The sequence below is a fragment of the Lithobates pipiens genome, unplaced genomic scaffold (assembly GCF_037356315.1).
Source record: "Lithobates pipiens isolate NorthernLeopardFrog02 unplaced genomic scaffold, aLitPip1_a1.2 Scaffold_13, whole genome shotgun sequence".
NCBI lineage: Eukaryota > Metazoa > Chordata > Amphibia > Anura > Ranidae > Lithobates > Lithobates pipiens.
The window spans coordinates 22,774,543-22,792,772 of NW_027507718.1; the positions used below are offsets into that span (position 1 = coordinate 22,774,543).

At 42.4% G+C, this 18,230-nt stretch overlaps 1 protein-coding gene across 1 annotated transcript in view; it reads right to left on the reverse strand.

Moving 5' to 3' along the window:
• Positions 1–18,230, reverse strand: part of PCSK5 (proprotein convertase subtilisin/kexin type 5) — a 628,432-nt gene that overhangs the window by 12,738 nt on the left and 597,464 nt on the right. Inside the window, exons 30-33 of the mRNA XM_077474911.1 lie at positions 17,668–17,885; positions 15,804–16,040; positions 11,458–11,685; positions 6,049–6,226 (exon numbers count right to left, since the gene is read on the reverse strand). Of these exons, the coding sequence (XP_077331037.1) occupies positions 6,049–6,226; positions 11,458–11,685; positions 15,804–16,040; positions 17,668–17,885 (861 nt within the window). The remainder of the gene's footprint in view (positions 1–6,048; positions 6,227–11,457; positions 11,686–15,803; positions 16,041–17,667; positions 17,886–18,230) is intronic.

Below are 18,230 nucleotides of genomic sequence, written 5' to 3' on the forward strand. Positions count from 1 at the left end.
ACATCCAGATAACTTTGAGCCACGAGGATACCCAGATAACTTTGAGCCACCAGGACCCTCACAACTTTTATGAGATTCTTTTCTGTTGATATAGGCTCAGCAAACATGTCACCAGCAGGGATATCCCAAATTAAAACAAAATACCAAATAATCGTGCAGTGCGTTTATTAAAATCTTTTCCCATAAAAACATAAGCCAGTAAATTCATATTTCCTTGTGCCATGTAGTGGCACCCACTGTAAATCCCCTGGTTCATTTAAAATCCTCACCGCTCATATCTTTGGGCCAGCGTGCATTCCACCTGCGTACCACCTAGATCAGTGGTGACACAAACCGGAAATACCACTGCTACAAGGACCTCAATGCATTTCACTGGAAGGCGTCATCAGGAAGTAGTGTTTTTTTGTTTTTTGTGGATTTGTGTATCAGATTTATGGTATACACTTTAATAGCTAGCACCTCAACACACAAAATCATATGTATCATTGGAATATTTAAAAATCGAAAACTCTGGTTTAGCAGCATAATATTAATCTTGTAGGCCTAGGTGAAAATGCCATTCATTTGGACATTACAGCATTGTGATATATGAGGGCGTTCAAATAAACCCGTGACTTTTGAGTTTATATAAAAAAATAACAAATTTCAAGAAGTGGAAACTGCATTTATTTTTTGACATACTCCTCTTCTACATTTATAGATTTATTCCAGGGTTTAACTAAAGTAATATCTGGACAGCTTGGGCATAGAAAGATTTGTCAGTAAGCCTGAACCATCCTAGGGCAAAATACTGCAAAATGTATGTAAGCTCTGGACTGGTTGCAATAGTTAGCTGTTAATATTTGTATTTGGATGAAAACAACCCCTACTATCCTTTGGTAAAGGGGATTGTTGTATTTTTATCCTGGGTTAATCTAACGATCTCAAATATTCCTCAATTAAATAATTTGCAAAATAATTGAACTCTCAGGAGAAATGACTCGTAGACTGATATAAGTCATCTCCGAGCCAATATTAACATATATTGTAATACTTCCAAGAATTAGTTTTTATCATGACAGAGCACAGGGTCACCCTTTGCTGAAGCTGTGGAAATAATTTGAATTTTCAGGGTCTGTTTATGAAACTTCAGCTACAATGGAAAAGTTGTACTAAGTTCACTAAATGTAAATTCTGCATGGCCTTCAGTGACATTCCCTTCTATAAATACAGCTGTGGTGGATTTCTAACTATTCATATGCTTCTGGGAGACTTTTAAAGGTAAATGTAATAGGTATACAAGAAGATATAAGACATACAAGAAAGGCAAAAAGGTAAAAACAGTAGAGTTTTATTCTTGAAACAACAAGAGATAATGGCGATTTCCAGCACTATGCATCAGCATAGTCTAGAGCAGCGATCTTTTCATTTTGAAGGTCACATCATAAATTTTGCACAATTTTGCATAAAAAATGATTTATAAATAAATCCACATCAGTGGAATACAATAAAATGTACCAGGATGCTGGAAGCGGGGCTACATGGTGCATATGTATCCTACGGTAGCTAAATGCAGGGGGTTAAACTTCCAGTGTGCATTAGGGCCTTAAAGCTGTGTTCCCATCAGAGTATCCCCACACAATTGTGTCCTCATCACTCATCAGTATTTCCCTGCAAATTGGTGTCCCCATCATAGCTCCCCACACATTTCTGTCTCCATCACCCATCAGAGAATCCCTGCAAACTATTGTCTCCATCAGAGCCCCGTCACACATTTGTGTGCCCATCGGAGCCCCTCTGCACATTTTTGTGTCCTTGAAAGCCCCTCCACACATTTGTGTGCCCATCATTATCTCCCTGCCAATTTATGTCCCCCTCAGACCATCACATCCCCCTGTGTCCCCATCACCAAACCCCCCACAACTGTGTCCCCAACATAGCCAATCCATCCCCATGCCACGCATTTGTTTCCTCCCCATAAGTCTCTCCATACTTTACTGCTGTGCACTGTGCTTCAAGTGCAGACCTTCTGCACCTCCCCATCTTGGCTCCTGCCCCGCTGTTACACAGTTATGCTGTACACTGAAATACACTGGGAGCCAGGAGGTGCAGCCGGTCTGCACTGAAATACTTCATTGGTTGAGGCCGAGGACCGGGATCGCTTGAGGCCCAGTTCCGGGAGTGGCTGCGAGACTTGTGCTGCATACCAACTGGGGTGAGCGTGCATCACAGGTTTTGCAAGCCGCTAATGCTTTGGCAGAGAGACCGTCCCTGCAGCGAGTCTGATGACTCTAGCTGTGGGACCATTAAAATGGCCTAGCGGGTCGGATATGGCTTGTGGGCCTTACTTTGGAGACCTCTGGTCTAGAAGGCGCTGTCAAAGTCTGGGAGAAATAATGTATTGTCATTGCCAACCTCCTTATAAAAGAATGTAGTTGCCTCTTTGGCTTTAATACTTTTTGATTCATCCACAACAAGCATGCAGTTTAGAAAATCAAAGTGATTAGAACTCCTGATCTGAATACTTTTTCCAGTTCTTTACCTCCGAGAGTATTAAATATATTGGAGCAGCCAGTGAAAAAGTATTTTCGAAGGGGGGGCTCAGCATTGGCAGCCTCCGAAATCGTTTACCCATGACCACATGCTGCTCTGGCATAGTGGGCCTTTGCCTGGCAAAAAAATAGACACCATGGGCCACTTCAGGAAGAGAAGAGAGGATATTCCTGCCTCCAGTATGCTACACAGGCTTTGTATTTGTTAAACCAGCATGTTCATATCCTAGGCTTTGAGTCCTGTGTCTGTTAACAAGGACCATCTTCAAAAACACTGCATGATCTGTTTAAAACTAGAGGAAAAAAGGATCCTTCTTATTTTTTCACAAGTTTTAATAAAGATGTACCATTATATCTGACAGAATTAGAGACTTTTACTGCATATAAAGCACTTATGTGAATCTAGTGTCTATATTATCTTTATCACCAAATATCTACAGATACCTTTGGAGCGCAATGCCATCTATTCATAGGCAGATCTTTCTCTGTAATGGTCACACTGTGTCCATTTTAAACTGAATGCTTTGGTTTTGTAGAATGTTTTTTCAGGCAGATATGCTATTTTTTTTTATGAAGCATTTGCTGAGATTGGGTATTTTCTGTTACTTGGCAGACTGTTTCTCGTGAAGCATTTTTTTATTTTATTTTTTTTTAGAAAAGCCTTGCAGCAAAAAAAAAAAAGGAAACTTTATACTTACCCAAAATCTTTTTCTTGCAGCTGCAAAAACCTTTTCCCTTTGGGTTATACTACCGCCTAAGACAACGCCTCTCTACTACCAGCATGCCTCAGCAAATCCATTTAGAGAGCATGATCATGAACACAGAATGGTGGGGGGACATAATAGACTCAGAGAAAATGAATTTATAGTAAACACAAAAGTATTTTTTTCTTTCTATCCATTTAGGAACACTGGAAGTCTTTGCCTTCAAAATGTGGGCAGCACAAGAATCAAAAGCTAACAGGCCCAAGAAAACAAGAAAAAACTCCCTGCAGCTAAAAAAGCTGCTTGGGGGCCCTTATACCTGAACCTGGCATTAGATGAGACCACAACATCGATCTGGAAGAACTTATTAATTTGTGAACAGAAGACCAAGTAGCAGCCCTACAAACCTGCAAAGCAGTACTTTGATGCTGAAAAGCCCAAGGCCCAAGCCCTAGTAGCGTGCGCATTGACACAAAAGGGTGGAACCCATTCTTTGAGACCACACATTGGAAAATGATCTGCCTGAAACACCTAAAGATGTTGGAACTAGACATCGGAGCACCCTTATTGGGTCCATCTCTGATTACAAAAAAAGGAATTAGCATAAAGCAGTGGCTCAGAGACTTTCGCAGGCTGAAACGCATCCAGGAAATGTAATGGAGGAGGAAAACGTGAGGGAAATTTCCTATCAGTGAACTGGACAAAAGGACAGGAGAACAATATCATCACTGAGACAAAAGGCAGACACTACCCTAAGCAAGAAATAAGTCTTGGGCCTCAATACAACCTTGTTTCCTATGCAAAACCAGAAAAAAATCTTTGCAGAATATGTCCACAAGTTAAGATACTCACCCTGCAGAGGTGATGGCTACAAGAAATACCATGGAATGTCTCTAATGTGTTAAAATGGCAGCTTCTAAAGCACAGAGAGAACTAGATTAAAATCCCACAGAGTCCTAGGGAAATAAACAGGGGGCACTACATAGGAAACTCCCTGTACAAAGGTCTTAATAAGTGGGTGAGGGGCCAACAGTCTCTGAAACACAATAGCAAGGGCAGAATCCCATCCCTTGATAGTGATGAGACATAAATGCTGGTCCAGGCTCGGCTGTGGGAAAAGGAGGATTAATCTCATGAAGAAGCCCCAACACTAACACCAAGTGAAATATGCCTTCCACATCTGGAGGTAGACCTTATGGGAAACAGCCTTCCTAGCTTTTAGCAGTGTGGGAATCAGAGATTCAGTGATGCCTCTGTCTTGCAAAACTTGGACTTCAACAGCCATGCCATTAAGTCTGGCAAATGTGAAGGCAGACAGTAAATCGACCCTTAAGACAAAAGAGCCCACAAAGCATCTGCCAGGAGTCTTATCTCATTGGCATACCACTTCCACCTAGGCCAGTTTGAAGCAATTATGATAAATCAAATGCCTTCCATCTTTGCCTGAGAAGCAAACAAGGAAAAAGTTTTAAAGGAGGAAAGGCATAGATCAGGGTGTACAGATATCATGTAGATCCTACAGCATCCACTGCTCAGGATTCCTGTGCCTGGAGGCAAACCTGTTGAGTTTGTTGTTGAGCGTAGAGGCTAGGAGGTCCACATCTTGTTCCCCCACCTGGAACACCTCCGGGTGTGGGGACCACTCTCCCAGGTGTAGGTGCTTTCAGCTAAGGAAGTCTGCCTGCAAATAGTTTATATCCGAGATATAGATAGCGAACAAGGTGGGAATTTGAAGTTCTGCCCTGGACAGGATCTGATCTACTTCTCCTGCAGCAGCAAAATTTCTGGTTCCTACCTGATGGTTGATATATGCCACACTTCCAGCAGGATGGTCCAACACTTCAGAGATAGCCAAATTGATCCAAGTTCCAGGATGTTGATTCACCTCTGAGGATAAAGTCCCCAAGCACCGAAAAGTTGCCCAACAGGCTGGTATCTGTCATGAGGATCGTCTAGAAGACAGGAAGAAAGGATCCTGTTTTCAGAGCTGGACTCCTAAGCCACCTGGCCAGGGACAAACTGGTCCTTGGTGCCAACTGAACTAGTCCATAGAGGGACTTGATTGATTGATCTCTGGGGGAAGAAATATTTTGACCTGAGTATGTTCAGGTCCAGACCCAGATGCTCTAAACAATTGGTTCCAGCAATGATTGCTAAAGACTGAGGCTGGGTTCACATGATGTAGAGCTGCAGGGCACAGTAGGGGGGCCAGTGCATCCCCATTCACTGTTTCAGGTCCAAATCAGGTCTGAATTTTCAGCTGAATTCGGACCTGAAATGGAGCCAAAGACGCACAGGACTCTTCTTCTATGTGCTCCACAGCCGCCCCGGAGATGTGTGAACCGGCTCCATTGATAGTCCTGTCATGCGAATTGAATGCAATAGTGTGAACCCAGCCTAAAGATCCATCTGAATTGCTGTAAGGTCTGTAAAAGCCAAGTTGTCTGACATAGAGCCCACACCAGCTGTTACCTAAGTAGGATGTTGTCTAAGTATCCACAATGGGGATGCCACAAGAGCGCAGTCCACAATGATATCCACACCAGTTCTTGTGCTGTGCCTTTTCGATCCGGGGCCCCAAACATTTGTTCCTGCTCTATTGTGCATATAAACTTTAGGACCAGGTTTCTCTGCTCTGAGTTTTCCGGTAAATCCTTTACCCCAAAAGAAAAAAACAGCCAGCCAACCCTGCTGTTGATGCCGACAATGGCATATATGGAAAACTAGTAGCGATTGGGAGCTTTCCGCTAGCCGCTGGTAACTATGAGAATTTGTTTACTAATGAGAATTTGTTTACTGATAGTATTACTTACCCCCAAATGCAGTGTTGTACACAGCTTTGACCTAGAGAGTACCATTCCTCTTTGCATGACAGGCATTGGCTGCTTCGTCTCCCACTGCAAGTCTTACAGGTGCTATGGCAAGGAACACAGCGCTTTACTTCATCTTCTGGGTAGTAACCAATAGGGCAGTTATTTACACAGGTGGAATCTGAAAATGTAATAGTGTCCACAAATCAGAAACAATATGAATGTTTATACATATACAATAGAACAGAAAAGTGGGTGACACCTGTTAGTATCAATTCACACTGAGGCAGCACGACTTGCAGCGAGACTGCCTCAGGCGACCCGGATACGACAGCTGCGGCGACTTGCAAAATAACTTCTCTATAGAAGTCAATGCAAGTCGCCTCAAGTTGCCCCCAAAGTCGTACAGGAACCTTTTTCTAAGTCGGAGAGACTTGTGTTGCTTCGATTAGAACGGTTTCATTGTACAGAACAGGGTGCGACTTGTCAGGCGGCTAAGTCGCCTGACAAGTCGACCCGGTGTGAAAGTGCTCTTAGGGGTCTATTTATAAAAAAACAAAAACCACACTGTTTAGATGTTTTAGCATTTATATGCAGCCATTGCAAATAATCCCTATCATGTGCCTAATGTTTATTTTCTATGATTGTCCGTTCCTTCTAGTGCCCATAATGCAGTATTTTCCTGGTTGAGGTATATCAGGAAAAATTTGGATTATGGCCACTAGATGGAGTTGATGATCATAGGAAATAAACACATTTGACACATTACATGAATTATTCAGTAAAACAAAGATAGAAGCGCCTTTTTTGAGCTTGAAAAAGGAGCGCGCCTGTCATCCCCATTGGCAGAGTGCATGCTTGGAAACGCATTGTATTATATGCAGTGACGTCAGATGCTGCTGCATTCCAGGTGGGTTCCAGCCCCTCTTCCTGTTCCAGCCTCATACATCTAGCTGACGATTGGTGCCCACAGGAGATAAGGCTAGCAAACCACCACTGCAACCCAGCCAGCTCAGAGACTCGCCTCACAGGAATCCACGATGTGCTTCACTTCACTTACCTAGATGTAAGTGCTTTTATGCCTTGTTTAATTAAATGTCATACAGTTTACTTCAGAGGCGCTTCTATGATTGTTTTACATATTTCTGGAGTTTTGCTTCTGTTTCCCTCAAGAGGCTTGCCCTAAGGACAGAACTGTCCCCCATTATCATCATTGGACCATCATCCGTTGCCTGTACATAGACATATTCCCTCTATCTAAATTGTCCACAGGCCCCAGTCAGACTACTGACCCCTGATTGAGTGCTTTTACTCCCCCATCCCCTATCAAATTAAGCATTATTGTTTAGCAGCTTGCACCAGTATCACCCTATTGTATGAATAATTCAGTGACTTTTCAAATTTTTCTGTAAATAGAACCCTTATTGTATAAGGAACACAGCACGCTGAGTGGAGGTGCTGGCTGTATCCCATCCATTGCATAGCTAAATGTGGTGTCATTTGGTGTCATTTGGTGTTACATGATCAAGTATTGGGGGGCACATAAGGAAATGTTCCGACACTGGTCCTTCCCTGTGCAGCATGTACTCTAGCACTCTGCGTTGTCAGACTGCTGACTGGCCTTCCACTGAAGTAAAGACCACAGTCCCCATGATGTACAGCTCTGAAGACTTCACACAATGTCTGTGAGGCAGACACATAGGTGTCCTTTTATGAAGAGGAGCAGGGCTCTAAGTAGGTATAGCCTACACTTAAGGTGCTGTGGGAGCGTGGGTGGGCATTAAAAAAATAAGTGAGTTCATCTAATACGTTGCATTCACTTTTTACACAGAACCAGGCATTGCCTTGTACAGTGACCTTGAACAAAGACAAGCTCAGTGAACAATTTTATACTTCCCATTTTGAAGGCCTTAAAGCAGTGGTCATCAACCCTGTCCTCAGGGCCCACTAACAGGCCAGGTTTGCAAGATAACTGAAATATATCACAGGTGATATCAGTGATTGCAGCAATCTAGTCTGCAGCTCCCCAAGGTAATACATAAAACCTGGCCTGTTAGTGGGCCCTGAGGACAGGGTTGATGACCACTGCCTTAACCACTTGCTTACTGGGCACTTAAACACCATTCTGCCCAGACCAATTTTCAGCTTTCGGTGCTCTCACAATTTGAATGACAATTACTCAGTCATGCAACACTGTACCCAAATGAATTTTTTGTCCTTTTTTTCCCACAAATAGAACTTTCTTTTGGTGGTATTTGATCACCTCTGGGGTTTTTATTTTTTGCGCTATAAATGAAAAAAGACCGAAAATTTTGAAAAAAAACGCATATTTCTTTGTTTCTGTGACAAAATTATGCAAATTATTAATTTTTCTTCATAAATTTTGGTCACAATTTATACTGCTACATATCTTTGGTAAAAATAACCCAAATTAGTGGATATTATTTGGTCTTTGTGAAAGTTAGAGCGTCTACAAGCTGTGGTGCGAATCGCACAAAATTGATCACATCTGATGTACTGGTGGCCTATCTCGCTTCTTGTGACCCGAACAAGTCAGAAAAGTACAAATACCCCCCAAATGACCCCTTTTTGGAAAGTAGACATTCCAAGGTATTTAGTAAGAGGCATGGTGAGCTTTTTGATGTTGTCATTTTTTTCCCACAATTCTTTGCAAAATGAAGATTTTTCATTTTTTTTATTTTTCTCCACAAAATTGTCATTGTAATAGGTTATTTCTCTCACGTGGCATGTGTATACCACAAATGACACCCCCCAAAAAATTCTGCTACTCCTCCTGAATATTACAATACCACATGTGTGGGACTTTTTCACAGCCTGGCCACATAGAGAGGCCCAACATGCAGGGAGCGCCATCACGTGTTCTAGAAGCATAAATTACACATCTAACTTGTTGACTATTTATTACACTTTTGAAATACCAGGACAATGACACGTGACACTGATGACAGATGGCACTGATACGTGGCAATGATGACACTTATACGTGGCACTGATGACACGTGGCACTGATGACAGATGGCACTAATATGTGGCACTGATGACAGATGACACTAATATGTGGCACTGATGACACGTGGCACTAATACGTGGCACTGATGACACGTGGCACTAATACGTGGCACTGATGGCACGTGGCACTAATACGTGGCACTAATACGTGGCACTAATACGTGCCACCGGTGACAGATGGCACTAATACGTGGCACCAATGACGCGTGACACTGATGACAGATGGCACTGATAAGTGGCATTGATGACACGTGACACTGACAACAGATGGCACGTGACACTGACAGGTGGCACTGATACATGGCACTGATGACAGATGGCACTATGTGGCACTGACGACACGTGGCACTGACGACACGTGGCACTGACGACACGTGGCACTGGGGGCAGGTGGCACTGGGGGCAGGTGGCACTGGGGGCAGGTGGCACTGGGGTGGATGGCACTGGGGGCAGGTAGCACTGGGGTGGATGGCACTGGGGGCAGGTAGCACTGGGGTGGATGGCACTGGGGGCAGGTAGCACTGGGGTGGATGGCACTGGGGGCAGGTAGCACTGGGGTGGATGGCACTGGGGGCAGGTAGCACTGGGGTGGATGGCACTGGGGGCAGGTAGCACTGGGGTGGATGGCACTGGGGGCAGGTGGCACTGGGGCAGATGGCACTGGGGCAGATGGCACTGCTGGGGGTGGATGGCACTGCTAGGGGAGGATGGCACTGCTAGGGGAGGATAGCACTTTATTTTATTTTTTAACTTTTTTTTCTTTCACAGTCAGAACGGCTGCCGCTGCAGCCGTTCATCTCTCCCCTCTCGCACTGTCTGTGCGAGGAAGGAGAGCGGCGCTGAGAGATGATCTCATATGTAAACATATGAGATCATCTCCCATTGGATACGCCGATCACGCTGTAAACGGCCGCTGTGATTGGCCGTTTACAGCGATCTGTGTTTGCCTGTCCCCGGGGGACACGGCGAACACAGAACTTCCGCGATGCGCGCCCGCGGCGGCGCGCATTGCGGAAGTAAACATCACGCCGTCCAGGGACGACAACCCGGACGAAGGCGCCTGCTCTACTGCCGTCATTCGGCCATAGGGCGGGCGCGAGGAGGTTAAAGGATAAGTTCACTTAAAAAATAATAATAAATTGCACTTTTTTGCAGGTAAAAAATGTGCATTTATTATTATTATTTTTGTGATCAACAGATTGCTGGTGCCATGCAGGTCTCCTGCAGACCTGTCAGTATATCTGTGTGTCCGTACATCCTGTACAGGCAAGCAGATACACTGACTGGAAGAATCAATGAACTACCACGGCACTGTGGAGTGCTGTTGCAGTTCATTGAGAATTACAAGCTGACATCCGCAAAGTAGTTAATTAATTCACAGAAGTCTGTGAATGAATAACATGGCCGCGTGGGCGGAGCCCCGCACGGCCGCATTGAATTAAAAAACTGATAGCTAGTACGGGGAACTTCTGCCCCTACTGCTGTCACAGGGAGGAGGGGCAGAATCAGGCAGTGACTAAAGCATTGGGAACATTTTACATGTTCCAAACTAAAGACAGGTAGAACCAATAACATGTTCCTGAAGGTGAACTTATCCATTAAAATGTAACTAAAGGCAAAGCATTTATTTTACTTCTGGACAGAGTAAAGAGGGATTATCAGTTTTTTATATTGCTGTCTTTGCCCCTGTTAGGGAGATTTATCCTCTCTTTTTGTCCTGTTTACCATTATCCTCAAAAGTAAAATAAAAGAAAATCCCAAATTTTGGGTTGTCCCCAGAAAAGTAATAGAGGGGAAATCTTCCAATGGGGACACTAGTTCCTGTGACCCGGGGGGTCCTAGGGATTCCCTTGATTTGCAGGGATTTCCTCTAACTTCCTGTTTTCACAATGGGACAGGGAAAGGGAAATCTCCCCAATGGGACACAGATGGCAAAAAAAAAACTGGCAGGGATTATAACCCTTTCTTACTCTAAAATGTAAAAAAATAAGTTTTGCCTAAAGTTCTACCTTAACAGAGGTTAGAAAAATGTCAATTATATAGATACTGTATAGTTAGGCTATCAGATATAGTTAAGTTGACTAACTGAATAGTTCCTCCAGTAATCTTCCTTCCTTCTTGTGTTCTTCTCTCTTTTTCCCATTCCCATTTTCTCTGTACAGTGTACTGATTTTTAGTAATCGCCCATTATTGAGGAGAAGAAGTATTTTCTTTATCAACCATAATATTTCACCATATTTCACTTTTTTTCATACTTTGTTGTCATTATATCGGCTGCTGCCATTGTTTTGCATACACACACTGCACAAATGTTGAATAAAAATGCTAAAATTGTTTAGACCTCAATATCCCTATATTCATATGGCTTCCCCCCAAACTTACTGAGAAGGTAGTAGTTGTCTTTGCAGCTTAAACACTGGTGTTCACTGGCTCCTGTACACCGTGAACACTTCCTATGACAAGCAAGGCAGCCTTTCTGATCATCCTTATATTCATGGATGTTGCACTCTTTATATGACACACAGTGACCTTGGCTGTTTTTAACTAAACCCTCTTTACATTCATCACAAGTCTTAAATGAATGGCAAGATTTACAAGTGCTGTCACAATCTGAAAGAAAATAAATTTGCAGGGAATAAATTATGAAACACAAAACATACAGTATACTATACATTTCAGCATTATGCATACAAAGGTTCCAATCAACCATTACACAAAAAAAGGGTAATAATAAACAGACATACACTGAAATACAAGCAAAATGACCACTTATCTTTTTTGTATTAGCCAGTTTACATCAGCTTAAATCAGTGGGTCCTGAGGACATTTTCCCCCATTAAAATAATTGATTACGTCAATTGTGACGAAACGTGCAGGCCACGGCATACGTGCTAACATTATTGCACACACTCGGATTGTGGCATGATTGGTTGTACATGTGGTTTTAATGCACGCTTTTTTGAGTATGCTGGTTTATCGACTAAACATGAATTTTAAACTTCACAGCATTATGCTTTGTGCAGTTTATCTTTTTTCCTGACTGTGGCCTGATATGCATTAATTCTTGGAGCCATTGGGAGGAATTAAAGTTTACGATGTATTCAAGACCTATTATGATCCATCATATGATGAGCGACAAGCACATCTGGTCACTTTTAATTAAGGGGTCTCAGCTTCTGGAAAGCAGCATATGATCCTGGTTGGTGGTGTCTCATAGTGTCAATTTTGTTTTAAGTTTAACGTGGTGTGAGCAAGGTGTCTGCACTAAAATTTTGTGTCTTTGCACTATTGAAGTTATTATTTTTGTGAGTATATGAATGTTTATATTAAGATCACAATTTGATTATTGCATTATACTATATGCAATCTGTTCTTTTTTCCTACTGGGTTATCTGTATAATTGAATTCCTGGAGCCATTTTAGGAAGTGGAGGGTCCTACTGTGAAAAATCGACCTTACATCACACTTTACCCTATGATAAAGGGGCAGCTCATGGGCCCTCCTGTAATTAAAGGGTCTCATCTTTTGCTGATCTTTCATCTTCCAGCTTCTAAGTGTACTTTAATCTTTTACTGAAAATGTACTTGGAAGTAAAATTGCTGTAAATCCGAGGGGGACGTGCAAGGAAATTAAAAAACAGCATTTTAGCTTGCACATGATTGGATGATAAAATAAGCAGAGCTTCCACTCATTTCAGATCTACCCCTTAGATTTAGAGCGACTGCACTTCCAAGTGCACTTGCAGTGCAAAGTGGATTTGCCTTTCTTAAATAACACCCTCTGAATTATTTGCACAGTGATATTGGAAGCAAATGAACACAAGAGTAGGATTATGTTGGATTCTATTTGATGGACACGATCTGTTTTTCATAAAAATTTTTAAATTCATTAATAAAGTGATAGTTCTATTGCCCTGACCCCCGAAGGAGGGTCAGGGGGATAGCTATAATAGCTATGAAGTTACTGGGCCTCTCCAACTACCGGAGATGGCACCGGACCACCTCAGAATCCTGCTTTCATTTCCTTGCCTCAGGTTAGCCAGCCCCGAGACAACAAGTCGGGTGGATCCACACCCCAGGTCATAGCCTTCCTGGGGGCTGGTCAAGAGGACCTGGACCATGGAGTCATAACATCCTTCTGGACCGGAAACCCTGAACCACGTGACATCTGCATCTTAAGTACCCTCTCCCAGAGAGCACAGCAAGAGTGACACTCCCACTGGGCAGGCTCTGAAAGAGAGTAAACTTAAAGCACCCAACTAGACTGTGGTTCCATGCCTGCCAGAAGAGACAGTGCCCCCTGTGGCCAGGCTGAACATCCTATAGTCCAGTCAGACTGATGCTGAGGTCCAAATTTAGAACAATTGTACCTGAACCAAACTGCAGTTCAGGTATAACCTTAACTTTCAAAAAGCATAGCGCTTGCTCTTCAGGAGCAGGCGCTACATATATCATCAGTAGATATCTGATTGTGCATTTTTGAAGGGCTGCTGTTACTCAGGATTATGCTTGGCACAATATTTTTTTTTTTTTTTTATAAATTATTTATAGTGACCAAGATACTGGGCAGGTAATATATCAAGCAAAATAGAAACACATGAGCCTATAATTCACAAGATAGTTGCAGTTGAAGAAACCTGCAAGTCAGTATGTACAAACTATAATAAGCAATATACAACTTGTGTATTTCCATTCTTCCTACTAGCTGCATGTAGCCCTGCCATAGTTCAAGTTTAACATGTAGAGCGGGGGTGGGCAACTTCAGCTCTCCAGCTGTAATGAAACTACAAATCCCATTATGCTTCTGCCTCTAGGAGTCATAAATATGATTGTTAGGGTCTTGCAATGTCTCATGGGACTTGTAGTTTCAAAACAGCTGCAGGGCTGAGGTTGCCTACCCCTGATGTAGAGAAACCAGGGAACAGAACAGACCGACAAATGTTTTTAGGGGAGTTATAAGAAATGGGGAAAGTAAAAAAAGAAAAACAAAGAAAAGAAGGGGGGGGGCTGGGGGGTTCACCCTCCCCTCAATGGCACTGCCACAGTTGCACCTAAAAAGTCTTTGTACATCACACAGGGTGTCCAAATTTTTAACTGTTTTTCAAGATTGATTTTTAAGAGATTAAGTTAATTGTTCCATAAGTTGAATGTCCTAGAGGTAATGATACTGGTAGCATCTATAACAGGTACAGAATACGCCTGGAGAATGTTCAAAAAGGGAATGGTTGCTGTAGCTATTCAAGGAGAGATCGTGGTAGGGTAACATTTTGAGCTTCTGATTTTGATATGTTTATTTTGTAATTGGAGAGGGAACCTTATGTCTCCAATTCTTGTAAAAGGGACAGAAGTGTATTTTGAGGAGATGAGAATATACTGCAACCCCATGAGCCTGTCTGGTAGTGTGAAGGACAGTAATCACAGAGTTCGCTCTAATAGTGTGTAGGAATGGTTTCAGGGACAAGATAAAATTGTAGGAGATAAGGGACATCCCTTTCATGTACCATTACTTATTGAAAAGGGAATGGAAACAGAATTATTAACTCTCTGGTTGGGCAGGATTATAGAGCTCCAATCCATGTCGTCATGTTGGCCCCTGAGCCTATGTGGGCCAATGTATCAGTATTAAGGTTTCAGCTTACTCTGTCAAAAGCTTTCTCTGCAGATAAAAGCATGAAGGGTATGCTTTTCTCATGAACTAAATGAATGACATTCAGAACACTTTGGGTAATGTCCCTTACCTCCATTTTGGGTACAAAACCAGAATGATCATGATGTATGAGGAGGGGAACATGGGGCAGTAGGCAACTAGCCAGAATTCTGGTAAATATCTTGAGGTCTACATTCAGGATCTGTATTCTTTTGTAACTTTGGCACAGCTGGGGGTCTCTGTCCTCTTTAGGTATACCTGTGATCATGGCCCAGAAGGTGTCTCTTGGAAGAGAATCAAGTTCATGATTTCATTCCTAGGGAGTCTTGAACGTTTTATAGCAGGAGAGTGGGAACCCACCCGGGCCTCGGGCTGTGCCATTATTCATAGCCTTATGGACCATGTTGAATTCCTCTATGGAGATTGGGCACTCTAGTTCCTAAATTGAATCATCAGACAACTGAGGCATACCAGAGAGTCATATATAGCAACTAATATCCATCTGGGTTTGCAACTGTGCTCCAGAATGTTCTGTCTGTCATAAATTATATATGTTTGAATAATAAGACCTATAGAAGGTGATTCCTTAACCAGCGTTCCTCTCTTGTGAGAAACGTAGTTCCTAGATCTAATGTCTCAAAGTGCTAACAGTTTGCCTGGCTTGTTACCATATTCACTGAACTGAAGTAATTTTGCTTTTAATCCATCAGTGAGTAGCTCATTGAGTTAGTTCCTCAGGACACCTAGTTTAATTTATTTTGTTTTCTTGACTATGTACCAAGCACAGAATGTATTAGGTTTTTTGAGCATGGTTTCACACGTTGTCACTAACTGACTGTATGTAAAAAACTTTTAATAAGACTTACTTGCTGTGTCTGTAGTCATTTCTAGGGTCTTTGTATTCTGATATTGAGGTATTTGAGGGAGTAGTTCATTTAGAACCAGTGGCATTTCTCTATGTCACCTTTACTAGCAATACAAATGTTTTACTTCTCTTCACGAGTTTACTGTAAATGCATATATCCTTGTGAGTGGTGTGAGATACAAGTAGCAACTTTAAAAGTAAAAAACAATTACTGTACCTTGACAAAATTTGTCCCCAGACACGTAAAAGGTTCCTTGTGGACATCTCCCAAAGCATTCTCCATTATACAGGAAAAAGCTGGAACTGGCACACTTCTCACAATCATCTTGGTCAGGTCCATTGCATTTTGCACATATGCCATCACAAGGTAAACATCTACCTTCTTCCCCATAATACCCATCAGGGCAAGAGCTCACACATTTGCCCTTATATAGAAAGTGATCTGGTATGCATTCTGAAAGAGGCAAATAGAGTAAAGACCTGGATATATATCTATATATAGTTCTAATAGTTTTTAAAACGGAATGAATAAATGTGAATATATGCAGTAGAACTGTGTACATTTGTTAAATGGAAAGTATTTACCACATTTTCAAAACGACAATACACTTTTTATTGGTTTTGTTTGGAAATTTTGAAATTCTGTATTGCATTACAGGCATGTATACACACTGGGGGTTATTTACGAAAGGCAAATCCACTTTGTACTGCAAGTGCACTTGAAAGTGCAGTCGCTGTAGATTCAAGGGGGACATGGAAGGAAAAAAAAAAAAAAAACTGCATTTTAGCTTGCACATGATTGGATGATAAAATCAGCAGAGCTTCTCCTCATTTCAGATCTACCCCTCAGATTTAAAGCAACTGCACTTCCAAGTGCACTTGTAGTGCAAAGTGGATTTGCCTTTCGTAAATAATCCCCAAAAATGTTAGTAAGCCAGTGAAACTGCTGAAGATTGTCTGTGAAGGTTCTTATTTGAGGACAATGAGGTGGACAATTTGGACAGGGAGGACAACTGGTTCTCAAGAGGTATGAAAGGGACCATGTTTGTTAAAATGAAACAACCATCTTCAGACAGAGGTGGAAGCCTTCAAAACCACCAGTCAAGCATAGCACTCAAATATATTATGTAACCAAAATATCAGTTTTAACATCTCTACCCCAGCCATTTAACACCAATTTTCATCTTCAGCCATCTAATGAGTTTATACTGTACCTCAGACTTAGTGGCACAGTGGTGTTTGAATTATGAAAATACAAGAAAGTGGTTTCACATCATTTTACATCTCCTGTAAGGCTCGGTTCACACAGGGGGCGACACGAGGCGACACAACTTGCCGCGCCGTGACCTGACAAGTCGCCCCCGTTCTGTACTACGGAACCGTTCTAAGAGGAGCGACTCGAGTCGCTCCGACTTAGAAAAAAGGTTCCTGTACTACTTTTGGGCGACCTCGGGCGACTTGCATTGACTTCTATACAGAAGTCATTTGCAAGTCGCCGCTGAGGTCGCGGCAGGTCGCGGCGTGGCAAGTCGTGTCGCCTCGTGTCGCCCCCTGTGTGAACCGAGCCTTACAGTCTTGAACAACCAATATTTGTCCTGACATATTACATGATACCACGCTGATGGGACAAGGTGAGTGAGTCACCAGTGTGGCTATAAATGTCAGGGTATATTCCTGACGTCCATTACAACTGAGGAATCTGCTTGGATGAGTGGTAGACTCCTTTACCATTACTAAACAAGTCCAGCTGAATGTGACTATATGTGACTGAATGTTGGCTATACAATTTTGTTTGAAATTTTTTCTTTTAAGAATGTTCGTTCGATTTTCTAATTGTTAGTGAGGTAAAAGCAGCATTCATTTTCTACCACAGTGGCAAGAAAATTTGAAGCATCAGGATGGAAATCCGTTATCAAATGAACAAATTTCTAACAGCGCATATGGTTTTAGTTTGGTAAAGTCCATTCATTTTAAAGTCGCATGTTAAAAAGCAAATAACATTTTTAACTACTTTCAAATAACTAATACCCGTTATCCCATGTCTGAATAGTTGCTAGTAGTGCAGAAGTGATAAACAGTACCTGTACAGGTTTCTTCGTCAACACAAGTCAGGCAGCTGGAAGGACAGTGTCGGCAGACACCATTAACATTTACAAACTTGGAAGAACAGTCACTTTGACATGTAGCTAGCTCCAAAACTTTAGATGCATGGCATGACAGGCAATAGTCTGCTTGTTTATCACAGGTGTTGCAGCTCTTGCTGCAGCTGGTGCAGCCTCCTCCGAAGCTAAAGAAGCCTCTGCGAACAAAGGTAAAAAAAAAGTCTGTTAATATAAATCTTCATTAAAGAACAATTCAGAACATAAACACCTAAAACAGTTTATACAACTGACAGTTACTGTATTTAGAATGTTTTATATGGTATATTTGATATAGGATGCCGGGGATGTGTTCTGAACAGGAGTCTATATTTCCACATGAGTAAGCTCCTGTGGGCGGAGTGAAACATGTTGGGGGCGTGGCCTGGCGAGGTCCAGGCTGGGACTGCCATTCACTGCCAAGCAGGCTTTGACTTAATGTGTGGCTCCCGGGACACCTATCACTCTCTACCATTGCCTGGCTAATAGACAAGCTCCCTTCCCGG